Below are 19,217 nucleotides of genomic sequence, written 5' to 3'. Positions count from 1 at the left end.
AGGTAATAGGGAGAAAGCAGGGAACTATAGACCAGTGAGTCTTATGTCAGTGGTCTGCAAAATACTGGAAAATATTCTTAAGGATAGGATCTACGAGCATTTGGAGAAGTATAGTATAGATAGTCAACATGGCTTTGTGAGGGGAAGATCGTGTCTCATGAGCCTGATTGAGTTTTTTGAAGAGCTATCAAAAGAAACTGATGAGGGTAGGGCAGTGGATGAGGTCTACATGGACTTTAGCAAGATATTTGACAAGATCCCTCACGAGAGACTCATCCAGAAATTCATGAGGCATGGGATAAGTGGAACCTTGGCTGTTTGGATAAATAATTGGCTTAAAGGAAGAAAGCAGAGGGTAGTTGTGGAAGGAAAGTATTCTGCCTGGAGGTCGGTTACTAGTGGAGTGCCGTAGGGATCTGTCCTGGGACCCCTGCTATTTGTGGTTTTTATAAATGACCTGGATGTAGAGGCAGAAGGATGGGTGAGTAAGTTTGCAGATGACATGAAGATTAGAGGAGTTGTGGATGGAGCTGTAAGTGGTCGAAGGTTACAAGAGGATATAGACAGGCTGCAGAGTTGGGCAGAAAAATGGCAGATGGACTTCAATCCGCATAAGTGTGAGGTGATGCATTTTGGAAGGACAAACCAGAAGACTGAATACAGGATTAATGGTCAGTTACTTAAGAGTGTGGATGAACAAAGGGACCTTGGGCTTCAAATCCATACATCCCTCAAGGTTGCTGCGCAGGTCGATAGGGTAGTTAAGAAGGCCTATGGGATGCCAGGCTTCATTAACAGGGGGATTGAGTTCAAGAGTAGAGAGGTCATGTTGCAACTCTACAAATCTCTGTTGAGACTGCACTTAGAGTATTGTGTTCAATTCTGGTCACCTCATTATAGGAAGGATGTGGAAGCTATCGAGAGTGCAGAGGAGATTTACCAGGATGTTGCCTGGTTTGGAGAACAAGTCATATGAAGCAAGATTAGCAGAGCTGGGACTTTTCTCTTTGGAGTGTAGAAGGATGAGAGGGGACTTGATAGAGGTCTACAAGATTATGACAGGCATAGATAGGATGGATAGCCAGTACCTGTTTCCCAAGGCACCAATAGCAAACACCAGAGGGCATATGTACAAAATTAAGGCAGGGAAGTTTAGGGGAGACATCAAGGGTAAGTTTTTTACACAGAGGATTGTGAGTGCCTGGAATGACTTGCCAGGGATGGTGGTGGAGTCTAAAATATTAGGGGTATCTAAGAGCCTCTTAGACAAGCACATGGATGAAAGAAAAATAGAGGGTTATGCGATAGTGTGGGTTTAGTACTTTTATTTAAGGATTATATGGGTCGGCACAACATGGGGGGCTGAAGGGCCTGTACTGTGCTGTAGTGTTCTATGGTTCTATGTTTCTATGGATGTAAACCAATGAAGACAAAAGGCACTAGCCCAGTCAGACAATTGGGGTAGCATGGACAAGTTGGGCCTAAGGAACTGTTTCCATCCAGTATTGTTCATTATTCTCTGACTATAACAACTGCAATGACAAAGGAAACCTATGTTGTCTTATTCTGAAATGCCAAATATTTATTACCATTTTCTGTGTATCCTGGTATGTACAGGGCACTCCCATCTGTTCTGTTTGTCTTTGTGGTAGACCCTTCCTTTCCCTTTACCCGCACCTTGAAGTTGTATCTTCCATGTCCAATAGCGTTTAGGAAATACTTAGAGTACACCCCATCATTGCTGACAATATCAGCACCTAAAAGTAAGTAAAGGTGAATGATTTTCAGCCGAGGAGAGAATGCAATAATGCAATTTGGTTAGAAGCTGCCTATAGATGCTTCCTACTTTCATCTCATTGGTAGTCCATTATGATGTCCTTGGGTCAAGAACAAATTTCTAATTTTATATGTTTTTATTGCTGTCTGGACTTCCAAATGTATGATATATTGAGCAAGATTTATGATAACATACAAAAATGAGAATCTTTTCATTACATTTCTCTGTTCCATCAGTTCCACAGAAACTGTGACATCTGAATGAGTTGCAAAATTATCCCAGGCAGACACTATGTGCACACAGAACAAAGACACCCAGCTACCCTGAATATTCATCATCGGTCAAATTCAAAAACTGATTTATTATACAAGGTGATAAATGAATCTGAATCACTTCTGAATCTCCCTGGATGGTTCGATGAGAAAGTTTCCAAACAGCAGTAGGCCGGCAAGTTTGATCCAGTCAATCACAACCCATAGACGTCTGAAACTAGCAAGTAATTCCTTTATTCTGCCTTCCTGTCCAAAGCCATCCTTTAGCATCCAAATTTATTAGCTTTTTTATTTATATGCTGAATAATTCTTAATTTTTAAATAATTTTTTATTCTTCATAATCGTTGAATGTTGTGCTTTGTTGCATGTCATGCTCTGACTAACACACTACAGCAAATTCCTAATGCATGTAAATATATATGGCGAATAAAGCTGGCTGTTAATCCTATATTGATTCTTCTCAGCATTGTCTCAGTTCAATCTGAACAATAATGTAACACACACATATCTAAGGGGATGAAGATAAAGTCCCATTTACTTTGCTGATTTTTTAATTGAAGTTACGTGAAGCAATATTTTGCTTCCTGTTGGGAATTACCCTCTCCTGTTCCTTTTTCTTTCTCTGGAACTTGCAGCAAAAATCCCCTGAGGGTGTTAAGTCACTTTGTGTGCTAAATAAATATAATACAGGTACATCTATCTTCCATAATCTCTATGAGCAGCTCAGTTGAAGATTTATGCAACTGATTAAATATTCTTCCTATTTTAGTTGTCACATTGTTGGAAGTCACACCTGGGACAGAATTGTTCTTGGCTTGGCTGCCTGCTCAGACTTCCTTCATCTATACTTGGAAGGCCAATCAAGATGACTGTCTGCACCCGCTATAGCTGTCCCACAAGATAGGGCAAGCTCTGTATATCAGTTTGGCTTCAGGGATCATGCCTGAGGTCCTTACCTCACAATGTTCTGATAGCCTTTGACTGGTGTATTTCTAAAACATTCCGATAAAGTAAAAGGATGAGACCTCATCTGCTTTTACATATTTTTTCCACAAAATTTGTGACCCCATTCAGATAGATGAATCTCTCATTCACACACCAGTCCTCCCTGGCATTGGGTTGTGTTCCAGTCAAGATGGTGCTGAGCTTCAGCCTTCATCGAGATTGTGTCTCAGACTTGGTTGTTTTTGAGGTTTGAGGGGATGGTTTTGGGGATTTGAAGTCAGATTAGCATTTAGGGACAATGATGTGGGGGAGATAGAGGTCGGGTCAGAGTTCAGGTTGGAGTGCTCCATAAGTCAAAGGCCAGAAATCTCTGTGGAAGTCTGTTGAACCTAACACTGAGCGCTTGGTGCAGTAAGCCGTTGCTTCATTAAGGTCTCAGCACTGAGCCTGACTCTGGGCTCACTACTATGTGAAGCGGTGAGGTGGATTGTCCATCTGACCTTCAGGCTGTCTAAGATCTTCTCATTTGATCACAAGGACACCTCGAGGTCAAATAAGCAGTCAGCCAGTACAACACAGATCAAGGCACCTATAGGTTAAGTAGATCTCCTGGTGGCAGCCAATGAAAAATATCCTTTACATAACCAGTTTACTCTATGTCAATAGATCTCCCTCAAACTTATACTTATGCTCACTATATCATTATTCAATTCACAAAAGCTCCAATTCTATTTTTCATAGAGAATTTTATATGACTTACCTAAACCATTATCTAAAAGCTCCACATCTTTTTTAGGAGCCGTGGGTGATTCAACAGTGACTATCACACTTGCAGATAAGACTGGTAAAAATCCTTGGGAGATTTTTGCATAAATAACCACTGGAGCAGAGGGATCCTTTCTGATGATTTTTGTGCTGACTGTGACAGGGGAAACATTCTCATTTGCTGCTTGAGATGTTACTGTAACTGTTAATTGTTGCTTATTTCCGGGATTCCTGATACTGTAAGTCCATTTTCCTTCCTGGAAGATGAGTATAGTTAGTCCTATGATAATCAAAGGCAGGAATAACTTCTCAGTGATATTTAAAATCATTACTGTACATATAGAAGAATGATTATCTCTATGTTGGGAACCATTGAGAGAGTTGTGTTAAGTCATTATCTTCAGCACTGTAAAGATACTATAAGATCATAAGTCACTGGAGTAGAATTAGGCCATTGGGCCCATCAAGTCTGTTTCCCTATTCTATCATGGCTGATTTATTACCCCTCCCAACCTTTTTTTCTTGTCCTCTCCATGTAACTTCTGATGCCTTTGGTAATCAAGAACCTACTAACCTTTTATTTAAATATACCCAATAACTTGGCCTTCACATCCATCTGTGGCAATGAATTCCAAAGGTCCACAGCCCCACTCCACGCCGGCTTAAAACATTCCTACACATCTCTGTACTAAAGGGACGTTCTAATTTCATGATTTTGAAGGAATTTTGTGCAAATAAATGTTGTTCGGTAACCTAAATATATTAACCAACATTCTGTTGAATCCAGGCCCATTTCCTACCACTGGGAGATTACTCTTGTCAGTTTGCTATTGAAGAGTGGTGCCAGAGGGAGGAGGAAATTCATTGTATAAAAGAAAAAAATGCTGGAAATCTCAGCCAGTCAGGTAGCATCTGTGGAGGGAGAAACACAGGTTTTGTTACAAGTTAACGACTATTCATTTAAATAACTTCATGTAGTACATAGGATAAAACTTTATTTTTCTATTTTGAGAAAAATAAGGCAGCATAAATGTATCTCTAAATAAATAAAGATAAAATTAACCCCAGTTATTCAGGTCTGAGATGAAGAAGCATGGAGTTAGTGAGATTTAAGGATGTCACTATAAAGGATAGTGTAACTGGGGATCAATTAGATATTGTCTGAGCATGGATATTAAATTCTGGAATCAAAGGCTGAGATTGATGCAAATAACACATCATGCTAGAAGAAGAAAAGAGGTTGAAAGGGTCACAAAGGTACAGAAACAGGCTCTTTAACCCATTCAATCCATGTAAACCATCAACTAACAATTTTCACTAATCCTAAGCCCTATATTATCTTCCTTACATTCCCATCAACCTCTCAAAGTCCCCCTACATTCCCAACATGAGAGGTGGAAATGGGTAAAGCTGTACAACACAACTGTACAGTGGATACAATGGATTACAGAAACATTGATGATGTCCGACCATTCCATCGGCAGTGAGAAGAGGCACAACATCGAGTGAGCTCAAGATGCCATGCAGGGAAAGTCATCAGGATTCTGCACAGCCGACAATTCTTCTGTCACCAACATACCTGTAATGTGAGAACCATGTACTAGGCAGGAAAATCCACCATCACAGCAAAGGGGTACAAACTGTCAATTCTTAGACTAAGCGAGACAAGATGGATGTCATCTGCAGTGACTCGACTGACAGACAGGATGAGTATCTTCCACTCAGGTCATCAGAACAATGGCGCACCACATACAGAGGATATAGCCTTCATGATGACAAGCATGCAGAGCCATGATCACACAGGAAGCCATCAGTTCCAGAATCATCACTATTAACTATTATATCTATCACTATCACTACTATCTATCATCACTACTATTGCATTTTGGAAGAACAAACCAGAAGACTGAGTACAGGATTAATGGTCAGTTACTTAAGAGTGTGGATGAACAAAGGGACCTTGGGGTTCAAATTCATACATCCCTCAAGGTTGCTGCGCAGGTTGATAAGCTAGTTTAGAAGGCCTATGGGATGCTAGGCTTCATTAACAGGGGGATTGAGTTCAAGAGTAGAGAGGTCATGTTGCAACTCTACAAATCTCTGCTGAGACTGCACTTAGAGTATTGTGTTCAATTCTGGTCACCTCATTATAGGAAGGATGTGGAAGCTATCGAGAGGGTGCAGAGGGGATTTACCAGGACGTTGCCTGGTTTTGAGAACAAGTCATATGAAGCAAGGTTAGCAGAGCTGGGACTTTTCTCTTTGGAGCGTAGAAGAATGAGAGGGGACTTGATAGAGGACTACACGATTATGAGAGGCATAAGTAGGGTGGATAGTCAGTAACTGTTTACCAAGGCGCCAATAGCAAACACCAGAGGGCATATGCACAAAATTAAGGCAGGGAAGTTCAGGGGAGACATCAGGGGTAAGTTTTTTTAAACAGAGGGTTGTAAGTGCCTGGAATGACTTGCCAGGGATGGTGGTGGAGCCTAAAACATTAGGGGTATTTAAGAAAACAATAAAAAAACACGAAATGCTGGCAGAACTCAGCAGGCTCCTAATGAAGGGTTTTGGCCCGAAATGTCGTTATTACCTCCTCCCATAGATGCTGTCTGGCCTGCTGAGTTCTGCCAGCATTTTGTGTTTTTTATTTATTTCCAGCATCTGCAGATTCATTCATGTTGCTGGGGTATTTAAGAGCCTCTTGGAGAGGCACATGGATGAAAGAAAAATAGAGGGTTATGGGGTAGTGTAGGTTTAGTACTTTTTTTTAAGGATTATATGGGTCGGCACAACATGAAGGGCTGAAGGGCCTGTACTGTGCTGTAGTGTTCTACGGTTCTATGGTTTATCTTTAAAATCAAGCACAAGAGGATATCAACTCAAGTTATCCAAAGTTATGCACCAACAAATGACGCTAATGAAGAAGACAAAGAGGAGTTCTACAGCACACTCAGTGGAGTCATCAGCAGAGGAAAGGAAAAGGATCTGGGCATTGTCATGGGAGATTTTAAAGCCAAAATTAGTAGGGATAATGCAGGATATAAACAAGTGATGGGGAAACACAGTCTCGGAGATATGAATGAAAGCAGGGAACAATTTGCTGAAACTTGTGCTAACTTCCATCTAGGTACTGGAGGAAGCTTATTCCCAGACAATCAAATGCACAAGGCAACAGAGAACCAAACTGACCATGTATGCATCTCAAAGAGGTTTTGAAGATCACTCTATGATGCAAGAGAGAAATGTGGTGCAGATGCAGGATCAGACCACCATCTTCTAGTCACCAAAGTACAGGTGAAGCTAAATAGAAGCAATGCACTGCTCAACCTGTGATTGAAGTATAATATGATCTACTTGAAAGACAAAGATGTCCTCACATTTTCCAACAGGTTCCAAGCATTTAAACACCTTGAGATCAATGATGAATGGAGAGCTGTCAAAGAGGCAATAAATTAAACTTGCAAGGAAGTGCTGGGAAAAAGGACATTTGAGCACAAGGAGCAAGGAGTGAATACTGTGCAGGAGTGTTCCAATGTTATATGCGTTCTCTTTTCGACTATCACTGCTGTTGCTGCCACAGCTTGTTGGTGGCCAGACAGGCCACTCACCACGGGTGGTGTAATATGCCATTGGTCTTTTCAAGCTACCGTGTTCCTGAGTCAGAACGGTACTCGCAAATCGCTCCTTCTGTTTGGAGGCCTGTATACAACTGCCATTAGGGTCCTTTTGCCCTTTCCATTTCTTAACTCAACCCATAGACTCTACACTTTCCAATCCTATGTCATCCCCTTCTAATGATTTAATATTATTTCTTATAGACAGGGCCACACCAACCCTTCTCCCTACTAACCTATCTTTCCAATGCAATGTATATCTTTGGATGTTCAGCTCCCAATCGCAGCCATCCTTTAGCCAAGTTTCAGAGATGGCCACAATGTCATACTTGCCAATCTGTACATGAATTTCAAGATCGTCCATTTTATTTCATATGCTGCATCCATTCAATTATAACACTTTCAGTCCAGTATTTGTTGCTTTCTGTTTTAACAAACTCTTCTCCCTCCTGCCATCTGGGAAAAGGCACCAAAGTATCCGGGCTCTCACGACCAGACTATGTAATAGTTTCTTCCCCCAAGCCATCAGACTCCTCAGTACCCAGAGTCTGGACTGACACCAACTTACTGCTCTCTACTGTTCCTATTGCCTTGTTTATTATTTATTGTAATGCCTGCACTGTTTTGTCCACTTTATGCAGTCCTGGGTAGGTCTGTAGTCTAGTGTAGTTTTTTTTCTGTGTTGTTTTTACGTAGTTCAGTGTAGATTTTGTACTGTTTCATGTAGCACCATGATCCTGAAAAACATTGTCTCATTTTTACTGTGTACTGTACCAGCAGTTATGGTCAAAATAATAATAAAAAGTGACTTGACTTGATTTGACTTGACTGCATCACACATCTATTGCCCTGTTACTCATCCCACTGGCTGTGATTATGCCTCATCTCCTGCCTGTCCTTTCTATCATCTCTGTTGCACACTATCTTTGATTTATTTTTGTTTCCCCTTCCTCAGCCCTATCACTCCAGTTTCCATCTCCCTGCCAAATTATTTTAAACCCTCCATAATGACTGTATTAAATGTGCCTGCTAGGATATTGGACCTCTTTGGGTTCAGGTGTAACCTGTCCTTTTTGTACACGTTGGCCCCAATGATCCAGTAACCTGAAGCCCTGCCCCCTATACCAGTCTCAGAGCCATGCATTAATATGCCCGATCATGCTAGTCTTGAACTCGTTAAGACATGGCACAGGCAGCAATCCTGAGATTACTACCCTGTAAGTCCTGCTTTTCAGCTTTCTACCCATCCCTCTGAATTCCCTCCTCAGAACCTCCTCCCTTTTTCTACCCATGTCATTGGTACCAATATGTATCAAGTCTTCTGGCCGTTTACCCCTGGAGTACCTTGAGGGAGCTGACAAGTTAGTCCAAAGCCAGTATGGTTTCCTAAAAGGAAAGTTCTGTCTGACTAACCTACTGCAATTTTTGAAGGACATTACAAGCAGGGTAGACAAAGGAAATGTAGTGGATGTGGTGTACTTGGATTTTCAAGAAGGCCTTTGACAAGGTGCCACATGAGGCTACTTTGCAAGATAAGAGCCCATAGAATTGCAGGGAACTTACTAACATGTGTGGAGCATTGGCTGTTTGGCTGAAAATAGATTGTGAATAAAGGGATCCTTTTCTGGTTGGCTGCTGGTTACCAGTGGAGTTCCACAGGGGTCAGTGTTGGGACCACTGCTTTTTTGGATGTATGTCAATGATTTGGACTATGGGATTAATGGATTTGTGACAAAATTTGCCGATGATACAAAGATAGGTGTAGGAGCGGGTAGTGTTGAGGAATCAGAGTGTCTGCAGAGAGAATTTAGAGAATGGGAAATTAAATAAAATGTTGGAAAGTGTCTGGTCATGCACTTTGGTGGAAGAAATAAATGGGCAAACTATCATTTAGACAGAGAGAGAATTCAAAATGTAGAGATGCAAAGGAACTTGAGAGTCCTTGTGCAGGATATTCTAAAAGTTAACCTGCAAGTTGAGTCAGTGGTAAAGGCGGCAAATGCAATGTTGGCATTCATTTCTAGAGGTATAGAATATAGGAGCAGCGATGTGATGTTGAGGCTCTATAAGACACTTGTGAGACCACACTTGGAGTACTGTGTGCAGATTTGAGCTCCTTATTTTAGAAAGGATATGCTGACATTGGAGAGGGTTCAGAGAAGATTCATGAGAATGATTCCAGGAATGAAGGGATTACTGTATGAGAAATGTCAGCTCTTGGACTGTATTCCCTGGAATTCAGAAGAATGAGGAGGGATATCATCGAAATATTCTGAATATTAAAAGGCCTGAACAGATTAGATATGGCAAAGTTACTTCCCATGGTAGGGGAGTCTAGGACAAGAGGGCATGACTTCAGTATTGAAGGTCATCCATTTAGAACAGAGATGCAGAGAAATTACTTTAGTCAGAGGGTGGTAAATCTGTGGATTTGTTGCCACAAGTGACTATGAAGGCCAAGTCATTGGGTGTATTTCAGGCAGAGATATATAGGTTCTTGATTAGCCAGGGCATCAAAGGGTATGGGGAGAATGCAGGGGAGTGTGGATACTGGAAGAATTGGATCAGCCCATGATTGAATGGAGGAGAAGACACGATGGGCGGAATTGTCTACTTCTGTTCCTATATCTTATTGTCTTGTAGGAATACAATTGGAACAAAATGGACCTTTAGCATTGCAAACCTTTTTAAATTGTTTGTGACCCGAAGTAACACAATCATTCAAAGTGATGATGGAAAGAAGAAAAAAGTCGAGGCTAGATCAGAGAACGTTACAGGATGTTCTTTAAGAGTCAATCATTTTTATTTAGCCCTGAAGGTCAAGCTGCTGAAATATTGCTATATCCCTCTCAGGTAAATTATTTCCTGGAAGGAGATCACTACATACCTCATGTATCCCTGGGGACAAAGCCTAAATATCTGGGTCATAAAGCAAATTCAGGGCACCCTTCCGATTGGCGTAACCTATTTTGGTCCCGATACTGGAGAGATAGTAACAAATCCTCTAGCAACTCTCCCTTTTAGGATCCCTTATATCTTTAGAGGGGAAACCCCACCCCCTTCTCTTCAGTATGACCCACCACCTCGACTGAAAGAAGTGGACCCGTCCTTGTAAACATTGCACAAGAATCATCTGGGTCTAGTTGCCTTTGCAGCACCTCGTCAAGTCACACGTAAAAACTTGAGACTCTTCCATTCACCAATACTGTTTATCTCCTGAGGCCATTAACAGTATTAAACCTGCTACCGAGACTCTTTTACAGCAAGGAGTGCTACGCATTATGTAAAGCCCTTGCAGCACCCCATGCTGCCAATCCCAAAACCAGACAGGCCGGACCAGTGGCAGTTTACAGGCTGTCAACCAGATAGCACAGCCCTTTTCCCAGTTGTACCGGACACAAATGTTATTTTGGCCTCTATACCATCTGATTCTCAAAGGTACATGCTTATTGACCACCTTCTTCTGGGTCCCTCTGCATGAGGACAGTCAATACACGTTCTCTTTTACGTATAATGGACAACAATATTCCTGGACAAGTTTGCCACAGGGCTATGCTGAGAGCCCAGCAGTAAATGGAGCTGCAGTACGAAGTGATGTGAATGTGAATACATGTGAATGTGAATGGTACTAATGCCATTTTACAATATGCTGCTGATCTAATTCTGGCCTCCAAGACACTGGCTGATTACCAGAAAGACTGTAGAATTGTTAAACCACCTGGTGGCACATGGACACCGAGCCTCATTATCTAAATTACAGTTCTGCCAAACAACTGTTACTTATTTGGGCTTTGTTCCGCAGCAAGGCACTAGAAGACTTGGTCCTGAATGAGGGTCCACCTCCGCACAATCTCCTGCAGCAGAAAACTAAAAAAAAATGGATAAATTCCTTGGAATGGCAGATTACTGTCGACACTCAGTTCGTGAATACAGAACCTATGATCCTGTGCTATGGGCAGCTATACTACAGGACGCACCATCTTAAATCCAATGAAGCCGCAAAATGGAGCAGGTATATGAGGTTCTAAAGAAGGAATTGCTCCACGCATCTGTCTTGGGCATTCCTGACTACTCTAAATCCTTTCAGTTAGCTACTAATGAAAAGGAACGATTTGCAAGCACCGTTCTGACTCAGGAACACGGTAGCTTGAAAAGACCTATGGCATATTACACCAGCCGTGGTGAGTGGCCTGCTTGGCCACCAACAAGCTGTGGCAGCAACAGCAGTGATGGTCGAAAAGAGAACGCATATAACATTGGAACACTCCTGCACAGTATTCACTCCTCACACAGTAATGCCACTCCTCAATTCAAAGGCTACACAGCACTTCAGAGCAGAAAGGCTAACAGGGTTTGCTATTTATCAAAGCCAAATGTGATTTTTCAAAGAGCACCTGCCCTTAATCCAGCCACCCTTGTTCCTTTTCACAATGATGCTGAGCGACATGATTGTGTGTTAACTGTAGAAGCTATTACCTTCCCTTGTCCTGATTTGAATTCTACCCCTTTAAATAATCCAGATCTAATTATTTTTTACTGATGTGTCGCTGTGTAAACCTAATGATCTTGAGACACTGGCTGGGTATGCCACTATGACTCCTCATGAGATATTGGAAGTAGGTTTCTTCCTTTCAAGAACATCAGTGCAAGCTTCTGAGTTATTTGCTTTCACTAGGATCGGCATCTTAGCTGAAGGTAAAACTGTGAATATCTATACAGATTTGGATATGTTTTGGCACAGTACATGACTTAGCTACATAGGGGCATCATAGGGGGGTTTATTACTTCCTCTGGTAAACCTGCTCAACTTATTAAAATTGCTACAGGGTGTTTTATTGCCCCAGCAGATTGCTGTGATAAAATGTCAAGCCCATCAGTGTAGCTCCAATGCCATGTCACCAGGTAGCGCTACAGCAGAAACAGATGCTAAATCTGCCGCCCTTTCCTGGGAGGCCATAACTGTTGCAATGAATTTACAATAAACTTCACCTGGATCCCCTGCCATAGAGACCTTACTGACTGCACCCATGATGCTGGGGAATTATGGTCGAACCATGATGGCTGACCTGTTTGTCCCCATAGTCTCCTCTTTACCCTTGTTAGACTGTCAAGTGCATGTAGGAAAAGGGGTGTGACACAGCAAATAGGACAGCAGTGGCTTGTGCCAGGGCTAATGGTAGCAGAACAGCTGGTTAGAACTTGTGAGATTGGACAAAGAAACAATCGGCAGAAGCCTCTGCTAAATTTGATCATCTACTCCACCCCAGAGGCACCATTTATGAATCTGCAGACAAACTTTGTACATATGCCAGCAAGGGGGAAATACAAATATCTGGTAGTAACACTGCACAAGAGACTTATAAATAAGATACGGATGCATGGAGTCAGAGGAAGTGTATTGGCATGGATAGTGGATTGGTTAACCAATAGAAGGCAGAGGGTATAAATGGGTGTTTCTCCAATTGGCTGTCTGTGGTGATTGGGGTACCACAGGGGTCAGTGCTGGGCCCACAGCTGTTTACCATTTACATTGATGATTTAGAAGAGGGGACTGAGTGTAGCGTAGCAAAATCTGCTGATGACACAAAACCGAAAGCAAATTGTACAGAGGATGTGAGGTGTCTGCAGAGGGATATAGATAGGTTAAGTGAGTGGGCCAATGTCTGGCAGATGGAATACAACGTTGGTAAATGCAAGATCATCTACTTTGGAAGGGATAATAGAAGAGCAGATTATTATTTAAATGCTGAAAGATTGCAGCATGCTGTTGTGCAGAGGGACTTGGGAGTGCTTGTGCATGAATCGCAAAAAGTTGACTTGCAGGTACAACAGGTTATTAAAAAGGCAAACAGAATGTTGGCCTACATTGCCAGAGGGATTGAGTTCAAGAGCAGGGAGGTCATGCTGCAACAATACAGGGTACTGGTGAGGCCACACCTGGAGTACTGTGTGCAGTTCTGGTCTTCATACTTGAGGAAGGATATACTAGCTTTAGAGGCAGTGTAGAGGAGGTTCACCAGGGTTGATTCCAGAGATGAAGGGGTTAACCTATGAGGAGGGATTGAGTCACCTGAGACTATATCCTCTGGAGTTCAGAAGAATGAGAGGGGATCTTATGGAAACATACAACATTTTGAAAGAGATAGATAAGATAGGAGGAGGAAAGTTGTTTCCATTGGTAGGTGTGACTAGAACTAGGGGACATTGCCTCAAGATTCAAAGGAGGAGATTTAGGACGGAGATGAGGAGAAACTATTTTTCCTAGAGTGTGGTGAATCTGTGGAATTCTCTACCCAGGGAAGCAATTGAGGCTTCTTCAACTGTTTAAGAAACAGTTCAATAGATTTTTACATAGTAAGGGAATTAAGGGTAATGGAGAAAAGGCAGGTAGATGGAGCTGATTTTATGGACAGATTAGCCATGATCTTATTGAATGGCAGAGCAAGCTCAATGGGCCAGATGGCTGACTCCTGTTCCTATTTCTTATATTCTTATTAATATTGGACATGTTTTATAAATGGAGAGAGGCCTTTCCCACATGAAAAGATGACAGTAGGACAGTAATTAAATTACTGATGAAGGAGATTATTCCCAATTTGGGATTCCTTGCAAGTTTAATAGTGACAGAGCAACACACTTTATGGGGAAATTAACTAAAGTATTGAGTCAAGCCCTGGGATTCTCCTGTGCCCTACCAACCACAATAATCGGGAATGGTGGAAAGGATAAATGAAGTACTGAAAGATACTTGAGACAAATAATGCTAAGAGGCCTGAAGTGGCCTGAGGCGCAGCTGATTGCTCTATATAGCTTGAGAACCATCCTATTTCTATTTTACAGGACACTAAATTGACCCCTTTTGAAGTATTGATGGGAGGATGTACAGCCATGGATTCTAAACCCCTTTTGACTACTGCCCAAACAGCACTGATACGAACTGATGAGAAAACCCTAGAAACAGTAACAGCTCTAGGTGAAGCTATTAGAATAAATCATGGAAAAGGGACTGAGGCCCTACCAAAACATGGGGAGGGAAATACACATCCATTTAAACCAAGTGATTACGTATATAAATGAAATCACTGGAAAAACTCTTTCTCTTTCTCCTCAGTGGAAAAGACGCTATCAAATGCTGCTAACTACCTGTAAGGAGATCAAGATGGGTCAAAGCCAATGGGTGTATGGTACCAAGGGTAAGCTGCATCGTCTCTCTCTTCTGGAGTCTGATAGTGTACTGGAAAAGACAGAAAACTAAAGAAAAGGAAATGAAGTGGCTGAAGATATATGGACTTATTAGCCTTATTGCTTTAGCATCTAGACTTGGCTGTGTTTACATACTTAGACAGCTTCAGAGTATGCTACCCAACTGGAGACAGACCAGCAATCCAGAGTACAATGAGGAAGCCTGTCTGACTATGTGCTCCTCCCTCCCCTTTACATGAACCCCCTTTTTTCAAGGAGGAGAATTGATCAGAATGATCAAAAAAGGAGGGGACTGTGGAGGATTTTAGCTGACTGGGTTGGGTAAATACCTTTGTGAGACTATAGAATGCATGTCTGTATTGCTTACTGCCTGGATTAGCAGAGAATCATGGTGTTTCCCTTTAGCCTACTGCTGCAACACAAGACTATGTGATACTGCCCTCTAGCATACTAATGTGCAACACAAGGCTACAAGACTTAATTGTAGAAGAAAGTACTGAATACAGAGTTAAACTATCTGAGTGGTTAACAACCTGCATCTTCCTTTAATTAGCAATATGCCTAGTGCTGATCATAGTGCATAATACTACACCATAAACAAAAGGGAGACAGTGAAATTCATACATTTTAGGGAGCACCCTATGGACTGTCAAGTAAATTAAACTGTGTGTATAGTTTTCCTTCATCTGTCTGGTACTAACATATAAAACAAATTATACCTTTGTACCTTTAATGACTTACTGGATCTAAGGATTTCATGAACTTTCTTAGATTATTTATAAAGACTCACCATTTGACCTCGGTTATCAACACGCTTGCAATAATCTATCTTAGCTCCAACGATATACAACAACATATTTCTGTGTGTTGTAGGCAGAAAAGACACAGTCTCTGGCATTTTTGTGAGAATTGACAAGATGCACAGGATTGACTTTTTTAACTTTGACTGATGTACTGTAATTGACTTTCTGGTGCATGTATAAAAAAGGCTGGGACCATTGTTCTTTGGAAGACTTGACAATCATGCCGTTAGCAAGTCATTTTTCCTTTATTCATGAATAAAGGTATGCTCTAGTCACTTTGAAGTCCACATCCAATTTACTAGTGACCAACTTTAATTGAAATTCCTTAGCAAATTAATTTCCCTAACAATAACACAGCAGAGTTTAACCTCTCCACTATAATCACCTGATGAAGACTGGCTCATGGATGTCCAGCTTCCTCTTCCTGAAGTCAATGATCAGCTCTTTGCAACCTGACATTGAGTGAGAGGCTGTAGTCACACCACTCAGCCAAATTTTAATTTCCTTCCTATATGCTGATCCGTCACCAACTTTGATCAGGCAAACAATAGTGGTGTCATCAGCAAACTTCACTATGGCATTGGAGCTGTAATTTATTGTCGTCGTGGCTATCCCTCAACTTGAAGAAGTGGCCAAGTGAAGATGCCTGTGCATGTAATTGTTTAACGTGTACCTAATGTTGCACTCCAAGAAGCACACGATACTTCACAACTCAACCAACTGATTCCAATGGTTTTGAAACCACAACGATTGGAGCTGATGGATTTGTTGCAGCCTTCATTCGCCTTCACAGCTGTTGAGCTCCAAGTAACTTCGTCTGCTTGTTTCACCATTGAGGACTTGGTTGGATTGTTCTTTGTCAGGGACCCTCACCTTTGACTTTACTGCCATGGATGACCCTACCAGGAGCCTAGCTCCAGACAGCATCGCTCTCGGGATCTCAGGACCACACAAGCTTCACCACCAGGACAACGTGACAATCCACAGAGAAGCTGTAATTACCTTCAGCTCATAAGTGTAAAGTGAGTAAAGTGAATGTAATATGATAAAATAAATGTATTGGCGCGTGGCCAAGTGGATAAGGCATTGGTCTAGTGATCTGAAGGTTGCTAATTCAAGCCTCAGCTAAGGCGGCGTGTTGTGTCCTTGAGCAAGACACTTAACCACACATTGCTCTGCGACAAAACCAGCGCCAAGCTGTATTGCCCTTCCTTTGGACAACATCAGTGGCGTGGAGAGGGGAGATTTGCAACATGGGCAACTGCCAGTCTCCCATACAACCCTGCCCAGGCCTGCACCCTGGAAAGTTTCCAAGGCGCAAGTTCATGGTCTCCCGAGACTAACGGAAGCCTATATATTCAATATTCCAGTTTGATCTGTAAAATAGAAATTGGATGGTAGGTAAACAGACAACACTCAATCAGTAAGATCTAAATCAACAAGTCCAAATAATGGATTTGCAATGGTAACAGAAAGTAAAACTAGAAAACACAGAGGAAAGCAGACAGGTTCATCAGCATCTGTAGAGAGAGAAATAGAGATAATGTTTCAGGTATGTAGGAAAATACCTGTGCAGTGCCTTCAATTTTGAGCCGTGCGGTGTGTACGTTCTCTTCTATGATAAGGCCATTTTTGCCGTATTCTTTTCCGTTGGGGTCACGTACAAATATTTCTGGTGTGGACACCTCCCAAGTGAATACAAAATGTGTGTTGTTTCCAACAGTTTTATCAACAACAATTGAATCATTAAACCAACTGTTTTCATCAACACTCCTTCCTGTACTTTCAAGCTAGAAATGAGGAAATAAACATATTATTACAAAACACATGGTAATGTAAAATAATTGGAAATTAATTCTCTAAAGTAATCAAACCTCAATTGACTGTTGTTTAATGTTACCATCTCCTGATACTAATCCACTGAATGCATCAATTAGTCCATTACTGTCCTTTTTACCATCGGCTGTAAACTGTCGACCTCCTATTTAATGGAAAAGGAAAAATAATAAATAATTCAGATATTAGCCATGGTTTCCTCTTTTTATCCCTAAGTGGTTTTACCCTCACTCTATTTGTCCTTATTTTCATCTCATACTTATGGAACACCTTCGGTTTTCCTTAATTCTACTTGGCAAAGCCTTCTCACATCCCCTTCGAGTTCCCCTTGGTCCATCCTTAAGCTCTTTCCTAGCTACCTTGTAACTGTAGAGCTCTGCCTGACTCTTGCTTCCTAAGCCTTAAGTAAGCTTCTTTTTTCCCGATTAGACATTCCACATCTTTTGTTAACCATGGTTTCCTCAAATTACTACCCTCTCCCTGCCTCAATGGGTCAAACATATCCATGCCACCATGCAAGTGCTCTTACCACTACCCGTAATGAATGTGTACACTCCTCCATGTGTCAGCATGGGTTTCCTCCAAGTGCTCCAGTTTCCTCCCACAGTCCAAAGATGCACCAGTTGGTAAGTAAATTATTCATTGTAAGTTATCCTGTGGTTAGGCTAGGATTAAATCCGAGAATTGGTGCGTGGCATGGCTTGAAGGGCCTTTTCTGCACTGTATCCCAATAAATAAATAAGCAGTCTTCAGATTTCTGTTGTGCATTTCCCTGAATACATCAGTTCCCATTTTATGCCCCCAAATTCCTGCCCAATAGAATCAAAATTTCCCATACCCCAAGTTAGTATATTCCTATTCTGTTTGCTCCTATCCTGTTCAAGGTTATGGTAAGGACAGGGAGTTGTGGTCACTGTCTCTGAAATGCTCATCCACCAAGAGATCTGTCACCTAACCAAGTTCATGACCAAGTACAACATCTAGTATTGCCTCTCCTTTAGTCAGCCTACCTACATATTGTTTCAGCAATCTGTTCTCGATCCACCAAGCAAATTCTGCCCCAAACCTTTTTTACACTTTTTTTACACCTAGGAGATGCCAATCAATCTTAGGGATATTGAAATCACTCATGAAAGCAACCTTGTTATTTTTGCACCTTTCCAAAATCTGCCTCCCAATCTGCTGCTATTGAGGGTCTATAGAATACTCCCAAAAGAATGATTACTCCATTCTTGTTTCTGATTTGCACCCACACTGACTCAATAGACTATCCTGCCACAAGACATTACTTTCTGCCACTGTGATACTAATACTGATTAGCCATGCCACCTCTTTTACCTCCCTCCCCGTCCATCTGAAAGATTTAAACTCCGGAAAATCCATTAGCCATTCCAGCCTTTATGACAGCCACGTTTTGTTTAATAGCCACAATGTCATTGTTCCATGTACTGACCCATGCTCTAAGTTCATCATCCTTGATCTCATACTTCTTGCATTAAAATAGACCCATCCAACATTGTGCTATATCCACTGCCTAGCCTTTCTCACAATCTTCCTGCACACTGCATTTACATTTACATCAACTGCTCCATTCCTGTCCTATCCCTTTGGTTCCCATCTCACTGTCAAACTAGAGTAAACCCTCCACAACAGCTCTAGCACACCGACCCATAAGAATTTTGGTCATCTTCAGGCTTAAAAAGTTGGTAATATACTACAAAGTTTTATTTCAACTCTGGTGATGACAATGTCCATCCTTCTCTTCAATACACTTATGTGGATATAACAAGACTTTTAGGGGAGTGTGCTACAATGGATGAAGATTTGTTATTGTGTGGAAGACAAAGAATCAGAATAAATGGGTCTTTTCAGCTGAAGGGATATAACTAGACGGTGCACCAAACATCAGTTGGTGGACTTCATTTATTTTGACTAGGTTCATTACTTGAAGGAGGGCCAGTGAGATCTCCATGGTCTTTTGTAGGAATCACATAAAGT

General features: G+C 41.6%; 1 protein-coding gene across 1 annotated transcript in view; it reads right to left on the bottom strand.

Moving 5' to 3' along the window:
• LOC132402343 (calcium-activated chloride channel regulator 1-like) overlaps positions 1-19,217 on the bottom strand; it is a 68,574-nt gene that overhangs the window by 9,051 nt on the left and 40,306 nt on the right. Inside the window, exons 9-12 of the mRNA XM_059985222.1 lie at positions 17,258-17,364; positions 16,952-17,173; positions 3,756-4,017; positions 1,590-1,757 (exon numbers count right to left, since the gene is read on the bottom strand). Coding sequence (XP_059841205.1) covers positions 1,590-1,757; positions 3,756-4,017; positions 16,952-17,173; positions 17,258-17,364 — 759 coding nt within the window. The remainder of the gene's footprint in view (positions 1-1,589; positions 1,758-3,755; positions 4,018-16,951; positions 17,174-17,257; positions 17,365-19,217) is intronic.

The sequence above is a fragment of the Hypanus sabinus genome, chromosome 11 (assembly GCF_030144855.1).
Source record: "Hypanus sabinus isolate sHypSab1 chromosome 11, sHypSab1.hap1, whole genome shotgun sequence".
Classification (NCBI taxonomy): Eukaryota; Metazoa; Chordata; class Chondrichthyes; order Myliobatiformes; family Dasyatidae; genus Hypanus; species Hypanus sabinus.
Note: the sequence above shows the minus strand (reverse complement) of the source record. Positions and strands in the feature narration are given on the sequence as shown.